Genomic DNA, 10,494 nt, shown 5'->3' on the forward strand with positions numbered 1-10,494 from the left:
CTAGTGATCCTGAAGACATTGATCAGCTTGCTCAGGTGTGTTTGATCAGGGTTGGAGCTAAACTCTCAGGACACTGGCCCTCCAGGACCGAATTTGAGAAACCCTGATTTATGTATTTTCCAGAAGAAAAAAAAAGATCAAAATCAAACTTTTAACCCGGGGACCTCTGGTTATGTTGACACGGAATGACCCAAACAGCATCATACTGACCTTGTGTAAGCTGTAATTATGACCACATGACTCTGATGTCCAGGCAGGGGACTCCGCTTTACACATCGCAGCGGCTCTGAACCACAGGAAGACTGTACGCATGTTACTGGAGGCTGGGGCCGACAGCCGCGTCAAAAACAATGTGAGAACCTTTAGAAATATTTCATGAGCTTAGTGAAGCCCTGAAATGCACTCTACACAAGTGCTTGAACACAAATGCTTCTCGATATGATACACTGAGACAGTTTCACATAATGTGTCTGAGCGAAATTCATAATGCAACACAAGTAGGCGTTGCATCTTAGCTGAATCTTACTGAGCAAGTTAGTTGAAGTCCCCCTGTAGTCAATAATTGTATCCATTAAAACTCATCTTTGATCACCAAAATGACATAAACGTATTTTCCTTGAAAAAAATTCTACGTCTTAAAATAACTTGAATGTATCCTGACACCCTTGCCTCATTTAGTATACGCGGTTCTATGAATATGCAAATGAGCCCCGCCTCCACTCACTCGCTCAGCTCAGAGATCCACTGGTTGATGATCACACGTTGATCTGATTGGTTACAAGGTAGTTTGTGACGTCAGAAACACCAGCGATTTCAAAGCGTGTGTTTGAGACTGTCTTTGGTTCACTGCAGTTTTAAGGAGAAAATACTCAGCAATGGTGTCGACTTATGAACTTACACATGGTTTGTATTAAAGCACATTAAAAACACCACATAGACATATAAACTACATTAAAAACTTGTTAGGTGAACTGCAGCCAGTCACTTACTGCTCATGCTCACACTCGTGCACACGTAACACACACGAGAACGAGCGTGGTTCAATGCCCCGATATACTCATGGTGACGTGCTTTTTCATTTCAGAAGTAAGTCGGAAATACCTTTGCAGTGAAATACTGTTAATGAACATCCACACTTCTAAGACCAACATTTAGATAACAAATACCAGTTTGCAATATTAAGCAGCATAACAGACAATAAAATATAACTGGAAGCCAATGCCTCGCTCGCTCTTACAATAAAAATAAGGGGGGTTGATACACTTGAAATGCATTTAAAATTACGTTCATATCTTTGTGTTTCTGAAAAAGGCACACACACACACACACTGTGGCCCGTCCACAGGACCTAGGGTGGTAAACGGGGGAGTATCGGCACTGTCCACAGTTACTGTAAACCATGTCTTAAAGTCCCCCTGTGTTGAAAATCCAGCTTTTAGTGTAGTTTATGTGTCTATGTGGTGTTTTTAATGTGCTTTAAGACAAAACATGTGTAAATTCATAAGTCGACAGCATTGCTGAGTATTTCCTCCTTAAAACTGCAGTGAACCAAAGACAGTCTCAAACACACGCTTTGTGTTTGACGTCACAAACTACCTTGTAACCAATCAGATCAACGTGCGATCGTCAACGAGTGGATCTCTGAGCTGAGTGAGTGGAGGCGGGGCTCATTTGCATATTCATAGAGCCACGAATAGGAAATGAGGCAAGGGTGTCGAGTTACATTCAAGATATTTTAAGGCATGAATAATTTTTTTTTCAAGGACAAAACTTTTAAATATGTAGTTGTGGAGATCAAAGATGAGTTTTAAGGGATAAAATGATTGACTACAGGGGGACTTTCAGGAACATGGTTCTCTAGGTTGGCATGCAGCAGAAATGACACATTTAACTGTGTGAATATGTGCATGATTTTTAGCTGTGTGTCTGTTTTGAAGACAGGAGAGACGGCCCTCGATCAGGCTCGTGAAAATAATAATCCTGAAGTGGCACTGCTGCTCACCAAAGCCCCACAGGTGAGAAAACACACACACACACACACACACACACACTCAAGAGCCATTGATATGACAAGCAAAAAATATATCTCCTACATTTTCATTATATGCTCAACAGAAAAACAAAAAAACAACAACATTCAAATTCTATTTTTCAATTATTTATTTATTCTTGATTTATTATCTGTTATTTATCAAGTTTCAAGTGGGACGTTTTAGGATTTAATTCAATATGAATTGCTCTTGCTCAGCTTCATGCACATCCTTCATGAATCACTAATTCACTAAAGTTAATGAGCCAAAGGATGATTTCACTCCAGATTTAACCTGATGCAGAACAATACAAATATTTTTGAACTTCGAGGACAAATAGACACAAGTGTTTAGTTGTAGGTCAGATGAACAAATATCAGATCAGTGCCAAATATGTACAGATGAATACATCAGAATCGGTTTAACACTTTAAAGGGTAAGTTCATCCAAATATGAAAGTTCTGTCATCATTTACTCACTACTTACACATCATTTACTCACCTAAGGCCAGCGTATTATTTTTTTCTTTCTCAATTGTTTTCAATGCATATTTATGCTGCATATTTAGAAATGCCAGCTCATGATGATGCGCTGAGTGCTTTCTGTTTTTTTTCCGGATGCCGAGAGTTGAAAAATGTTCACCTTTGGGTAAAACGCAGCGCTCATCGCCATCACTTTTTACCTTGCTGTCCAATCACAGTGGAGGAGGGTGGGACAAAAACCACAACAACAGACGACAACAGACAACAACAGAATAAAACATTTAAAACAAGAGACAGAACAAAAACCTTTCACCGCAACCAAAGTGTGTTGACTGAAAAAAATAGCCAAGAAGAGCACCTGGCGTTTTCAAATAACTAAAAACACTTTGGTGGAAAGCCTTATTTCAGTCAAAATCTGTATGACTTTCTTCTCTGGAACACACACACACACACACACACACACACACACACACACACACTCAACAATGTAATGGGGTGCAGAGCAACACCACATCCCATTAACTTCAATTAATCTACATGTGCAAAAAATAAATAAAACTCCTTTTTGTGTTTCACTTTAAGTCATAAAGATTTATTTTATTATTTATTTATTTATTTATTTACTTTCCTTTTAACATGTTAATTACACTCTTCAGCTTCACATTTAGTTGTGTTAAAGCAACACTAAGTAACATTTATTACCTTAAAATAATGTTTCCAAAATCGTATCAGTGGTTCATCAAGTCGTAACAGGGTGAACGGCACTTCTGGATTCGCTTTGCAGCCCTATATCTGCTATAACCGCACCATGCAAGTTTGCCAAACCGGGTCGCGTTTCTGTAGTTCGAATGAGACATAAGAAAACTACAGATTTGACTTGCTTTACGTCAAGCGTTACAATAGTCATTATTTAGTTTTCCTTCGTTTCTGATGTCGCAATACATCATACTTTCATGAAATCATGCAACATACTCTACCTTGTCTGTGGACATCGTTCATTCCAAAGCCGGTGCTGGATAAACAGCGAGTGTGTGTGCGACGAAACTATTTACGACAGCGGTAATGGACAATTCCGCTTCTAACCTGTAGGGGGACCGAAGAGGAAAAGTTCCTTTGTGTTGCTTTAAGAATTAAGACCAGCAACATTTGCCTTAATGTGTGTATGTGCACGCAGAGCTTCACTCGAGGACGCACTGTGAGGAAGAGGAGGGACAAGATAAAGACTGAGGGTCGAGCGCAGTCGGTCCCTCGCGAGGAGATGCTGCCGAGAAAGGTAGAGGAGCAAAACTACTCTCAGACACGATCAATACAGAATGAGCAACTGTACTAGACACAAATCAAGTTCAAACATGCCATCACTGAATGCTATGTAAGCAATAATTAATGACAGAACATTTAATAATTCAACATTTATACTCCCACGGTTTTAAGACAATGTGCATAACAAAATTAAGATTGTTCCATGTGTATCTCAGAACATTTTCAGGTTTTCATCCTGAGTTTAGTGTGTAGAACTACTACAGCAATAATATAGTAACAGCCCAAGTCAACATTACTAGCTTGAAAATGTCTAAAACGTGATATAAACCTGTAGTGCAGTCAACAAATCTGGTGCTATATCATAGATGTGCAGTTGCTGAAAATGAATCTCACTTAGATGTTGTGTCAGCCAAGTGGAGTCACAGTTCATCTCTGTTATAGTTTAGACTTGAGAAATAAAGCTTTTACACATCTGGACAAAGAAAACTCGAACCAGAGTACAAACAATTGTACATGAGACAGTTGTTAAATACAGACACCAAATGTGCGGTGACACATTTTTCAGTTCATTGCCTGACCCATGCAGAGTCTCTGACCGCAGAACAGAGACCGCAACTAGTCTCAATAGAATTTGAACATCCATTATTCTTAGTTCTACACATGCCCGCCCATTATTAAAGTCGGCCTAACTGGACCTTCCTGTGAAAATGACAAGCTTCGCTCTGGTGATTTGCGCAGGACTTCATTTATACCCTGTTTACACCTGGTATTAAGATGTGTTTTGGTCGATCGGATCACAAGTAGACGAGGGAGACACATTCACCTGGTGTTTAATCCGTCTCTTTTGTCCACTTTCAACCACTTCTGTCCTGATTTCTTCGGGGAGAGGGTTATAGGTGGGTAAATGTTTTGGTTTTTGCAGATCTTTCAATCTAATAGACAAAATTAGCTCACACAATTACATATGAACGCGCCCGGAGACGACTGGAAAAACATACGGAGAACATCAGGTTTAGTTTCTGCTCTGACAGACGCAACACCAGCCGAACGCTGTGAGTGTGTGTTAGAAATCAGGAATGGTGAGAAGAGAACATTGTGCTTGGTACGTTTTTCCTCTTCAAACCAAACTTGGGTCTTCTGCTGACAAAGTTTAAATCCCGTCTGTCTAGAGCTCTTCCCATAATGTTCATGCAGTAGAGGGAGAGTAGACGGAGAGAAGACGGTCTTTTGTGGCTGTTCAAACGCATTCGACCATATGAGTGTTTACACTACGAAAGTAATCTGGTCAAATGAGTTTTCAACTTCCTCTGGAAGTGTTGGAAAGTGGACGAGCTCAAAACACTTCAGACCCCGTTTACACCTGTATTTAGTGTCGTCCACTTGTGATCCGATCCACCAAAACGCATCTTATTACCAGAGGTAAACCGTGCGCTCAAACCCGCTCCTGCATGCTCACGTTCAGCTCCGCCTCCACGTTTGAGTGCCACGCCCACATTTCAACATCCAATCAACAACCAGTGCACAGTGCAAGTCCCAGCCACACATTTTTTCTTTTTCGTCACAATATGGAAGAAAAGATCTGTCGCTACAATAAATGTGTAGTACTCTCAGTTGTGTTTAACACAGTTCTGTTGTCTGTGGACTCTGCTGGTCATTGTAAATGCTGTGCCTTTACTCGTGTGTTTGTGCAGGACAGTGTCTCTCCAGCCAATCACACTCACGGCAGTGACAGCTCTCTCCGCCACAACGACACCGGGTTCGTCACAGAGGCGACAAGACCAATCAAAACCAGCGACAAGAAGGTCAAAGAGAGGGTGTGCATTTTCTCTTTTAAGGAGTAATGTATAATCAGCTGGATATTATATGTGAATATATTATATGTGAAGTGGAGAGTCTGGGTATGTATTGCATGCATGTAACGATAGGAGTTTGCATAAATAAATACTATTTCTGGAGTCCTAACAAGTGCTGCTTCCATTGACTTTTTCTTCTCATGCTCCCTACATTCTCATATCTCATGGATTGTGTACTATGTGTTTGTTTGCAGCTGTCCCCATCAGATGCCCTCACTCGAAGACAAAATAAACACAGCGATCATAAGAAGAAGAGTAAAACAGAGAGATCAAGTCCCTCAGCTGCTCCTCCTCCTCCTCCTCATAACTACAAGGCTTACCAGCTCTATACTCTCTACAGAGGCAAAGATGGCAAGATCATGCAGGCAAGGAACCAAAGCTGTTTCACAATCGGATTAAACTCATTCATTTCTCAGTTAGCACTCCACTGAAAACTTTAATTATTTAGACTTTCGAAGTACCTTTAGAGTATGTTTGTATGCTTGGGTTACACATGACGCACATCTCTGCCTGGGCCAGTGCCACACTGTAAAAAAAATGCCAGGAATTTACAGGATTAAAGAGTATTATTTTACAATACATTACTGTAGTCATTAATGCATGCTGGGTCATTTTATTACAAACGACTGTGAATCAATAACAGAATGATGCTGACATCACAGTCATTTACTGCTCTTGTTTTACTGTGATTTCACATTATGAAGTTGTCTTTAATCACGCCACTGTGAGAAATTATATCGTTCAGCAGTGTAAATTGTTTTGAAGTCACCATAATGGTGATTAGTGTTTCATTAGCTTGGGATCTTGGACCTTGTGTATTCATATTCGATTGTATGATCTAGCCAAGGCAGAAGTGTGACAAATGAAAACATTTGTTTAAAGAATATAAAATATTTTAGTCAAACTATTCTCTAGCACGAGTATGAAGATTTCATTTTAGCATTATTTAAGCATGAAGATTTACCAATATCTTATTTCAAATTCATAATTATTTGTCGATGGATATTTCACAATAGTGAAGCAGCTGCTGAGATTCATCTTTGAAAGGTCAATAAATAAAAATAAACTCTGAACATTACAAAATAAACAACACAACCTGCTAAAAGCGAAGCAAAAATAAAACCAAGCACAGATAAAACCAACAAGAATCAAGAAACTCCACGGCATAATCTATTCATTCATTCAAGTTTTTATTTATTTTTTTACAGCACAATTATAAAAACTTGACTAAAATTGCCAGTAAAGTACTGTAGATTTTACAAGAAATGTCTGAGAGAGCAGTTTGATACAGGAGAAGTCCTACTGTAAAAGTAATGCAATTATTAACCTGGAATACACTGTGATTTCACACTGAAATGTTTAACAGTGCAGTTTAAAGAAAATGTTGTTCATTTTAAGATTTTACATCATGGTTTGAGAATAGCATTATTAGGTGTCATTACCACAAAATTCATTCAGAAATAATCCATTTAATTTTATTTGTAAACTAATTCAAAACTAATTGAACTGCTAGGAAGAACCCGTTTCTGTCTGCAAGTCCCGAGGCTTATCCAACATTTTCTCCAAACGGTGAAAAATGGCAAATATCTTGTGTCAGAGAAACATTTTAAAGTATTGTTGACTCTTGAATGTGTGTTATTTCCATTAAAGGCCCCACTGAATGGCTGCAGGTGTGAGCCTCTCATTAATAAACTGGAGAACCAGCTCATGGCCACTAAAGAGGAGATACAGTCAGAGATTCACACTGTACAAGAGCTCATGAACAGCAAGATGGGCCAACTGGACCGCAAGAACAAACACCAGGTGCATACACACTGTTGGTTTGTCAAAACATTTCCCAGACTTAAGATGGCTGTGGCCTATATTGACTTATATATATATCTGTAAAGATAACCAATCCAACTTCAGCAGCCCATAATTTCAATTAATCATTCTGCTTCCACCTATATCTATCTGTTATTTAAATGTTGATGTGGGATTGATAATTGTGTGTTGATTTTCAGATCAGAGCTCTAGATAAGATCACTTTAGAGAGAGTGTCCGCTGAGAGGACTGAATGTTTGCATCGCATTGACAAGAGAGCCGTACAGGAACGCCTGGAAGGAGAAAAAAGACAGGTACATTTCAACAAAAAATGTGATGTTTTACATGCTTTAAAAACAGAGACAAAGACTTCGATAAACCGAGACGGTGCGCTCATATTGACATCACAGAGTATGTTCTTATAGTATGAATGTGATCTGGAGGTAGTTAATTCACCATGTTGTCATTATCATGTGACCTACCAGCGTCAGTTGTGTTGCTTCACCTTCATTCACAAATCCTCTCCCGTGGCCTCATGGGATAGTAAATCGTATGCACACTTCAGAATCTCACCGTTGGAGATCATCCGGGTACTTTCTGCTACTCTTATGAGTTCTGTAAACTCAGACATACTTCTTTTGTCACATACTGTTTTTCTTCTACTATATAGTAGAGGAGTATGCGGCTTCGGATGCAGTGTCACTGCAGCTGCCATTATAACCCTGAGACGTGTGTTTAATGACGACATCAAGCGCTAATATAGACTTTGAGCAAACTTTGAGAAACAACATTTATGGGACAATTCATGTCAGATCTTGTTGCTGATTCAAAACTTTATTTAATTATGAGTTTGGCCGGCGGACAGGACTCGGTCTTGAACGCCTGAAACAGCTGTCCGGAGGCCTTGAGTGAACAGACTTTCCTTCAACGGGACTTAGATAGAATGCATTTTGTCTTTGTCCAGATGTAAAAGGACCAATATCTGGCTTATAAGTGTTCAGGCTCATTTAGGGCGTGCGATACAGCTAATAATCTGGAGATTATTCTGCCCTGTAATGATATTTGATGTATATCTCAGCTATCTGTTCAGATTAATTATAAGTGACTGAATGACACGGTCTTATAAATATCAACTCTTACATGGATTCTAGTTTTCTTGTCATTCCTAATATGAATCATCAAGGGCTAATCTTTGGATTATTTATTCCGTCTCTCTCTTTGTAAGCAGGCTTCGGTGGTCAACGATATCAAGAACTGGTGCCTTTCTAAGATCCAGAGTTTGGAGACGCGTCTCTCTGGCGATCGCTGCGACTCCAAGTTACGGCGCTCCTCGTCCCTCACCGACACGCTTTCGGATTGGGATCCCCATTCCCACACAGCTGTACCGGACACATCTGGGGGCAGAGCATGTTACTCTCCATCAGCAAACCAGCCCGAGCCGAAAGACGGAGGAGAGACGGCAGCGGCGAGCACGTGTCCTGAAGACGGACCTGCCAGTTACTACGTGATCGAGGTGGACGTCTCGCCGGGTAGGACACTCACTCAGGACTGCATGGATGAATGAACAATCACACATTCAACTGTTTTCTTTTGCTCTTACAGAGGCAGATGAGCAACACAGATTTCCTGGCTCATCTCACGTAGAGAGCTACATGCAGCATTAATGCTTTTCCTGTGTTTGTCCTCATTCAGTTAAAGGCTTATATAAGTGTTATATAAATATGTGATGTAGGGGTATTATAAGTAAAATATACAATGCTGACAATATTATTTACACTGAACACATATGGAAGGATATAGCAGACAGTATTTTTTATTTAATGAATCGTAATTTTTTTTCTTATACATATAAATACATCAAAAACTGTTGCAAACGAGTTCTTGGAGACGCTTCTTTCATGTCTCTCGTATCACACTTATACATATTTTATATATATATATATATATATATATATATATATATACCCTCATTCAGTATTTCCTACATCACTCCACTAATATAGTCCACTTGAAGGAGTGAATGAAAACGAGTGAGTGGATTTGGACACTTGAGTGCGCCGGATATGCTTTTGCATAGTTTGTGCTTGATGTTTAATAATTAATGATAATTTGAAATTAAGTAAACTGGCAGCTCCAGTAGTAATTAAAATATTTATCTTGAACTCTGTCATGGAAACTATAAACCTTAATCAATAATCAAGTAAAGAGGAATGTATACCTGTATGATATTACGCTGTAGCCACATTGCACCCTTCTGATTGGAAAATGGATGGATGAATGATTCAGCTGCGGCGCCACCTTCTGGCCAGATGCGGGAATTCATTTACTGTTGAGCGTAAATCGGTTGTGCACTCGTTATTGAATGTTTGCACTCGATAACGTCCACTGTGGTTTCAGACACCACTACAAATGGCTGTCTCCTCAAATAATGCCATATTTACTTGTTAGTTTGTCTAGGCTTTTTTTCCTTGAGGAAACTTTGCGTTTAAATGAGCTAATAAAATTTTAACTTGTCAATATTTTGTTCAATTATTTAAAAAAATTGTAAGTAGCCGTGCAATAAGCAGGCTAATGTGCATCCGACCGATTGTTCTCGCAAAATAAACCCCTTTATGGTGATACGAGTCCATCCGTTTCACACGAATCAAAAACAACCGACTCGAAAAGAAACCAACGAGCCGGTTCTAGATGTCAGAGTTTTCCGAGGGTTGTTATTCGGTTCTGTTTGAGTCGGGCATAACCGAAAAGCTGCCTGTAGGTTTAATTCGTTCATTTTGAATGAACCACTACTTTGGTCCAATAACCCATCTGGAATGCTAATTGCTCATTCGGTGCTACTTCCGTCGTGCGTCTTGGCTCATCAACCCAGAACTAACGTTGAAGAATTGAACATCACTGCTAGTTCACACTGGGGTCCTAATCGCCGTGTTGGGGTTATTTTGTGATAACAACTCGCCGATCATTTACTTCACCACAATTCCCAGACAGCAACATAGGGGCTGTTTACACCTGGCCACTTCATGCGTTTTCTCAGATGGGATAGCTATCCGATCGTGAAGAGACCAG

The 10,494-nt window shown here is 39.7% G+C and overlaps 1 protein-coding gene across 1 annotated transcript in view; it reads left to right on the top strand.

Moving 5' to 3' along the window:
* Positions 1 to 10,494, top strand: part of ankrd6b (ankyrin repeat domain 6b) — a 41,297-nt gene that overhangs the window by 27,651 nt on the left and 3,152 nt on the right. The window contains exons 8-15 of the mRNA XM_084431641.1: positions 254 to 352; positions 1,938 to 2,015; positions 3,687 to 3,785; positions 5,464 to 5,586; positions 5,820 to 5,990; positions 7,276 to 7,428; positions 7,629 to 7,742; positions 8,657 to 8,957. Coding sequence (XP_084287767.1) covers positions 254 to 352; positions 1,938 to 2,015; positions 3,687 to 3,785; positions 5,464 to 5,586; positions 5,820 to 5,990; positions 7,276 to 7,428; positions 7,629 to 7,742; positions 8,657 to 8,957 — 1,138 coding nt within the window. The remainder of the gene's footprint in view (positions 1 to 253; positions 353 to 1,937; positions 2,016 to 3,686; positions 3,786 to 5,463; positions 5,587 to 5,819; positions 5,991 to 7,275; positions 7,429 to 7,628; positions 7,743 to 8,656; positions 8,958 to 10,494) is intronic.

The sequence above is a fragment of the Rutilus rutilus genome, assembly GCF_951802725.1.
Source record: "Rutilus rutilus genome assembly, chromosome: 15".
In the NCBI taxonomy this organism is placed as follows: Eukaryota; Metazoa; Chordata; class Actinopteri; order Cypriniformes; family Leuciscidae; genus Rutilus; species Rutilus rutilus.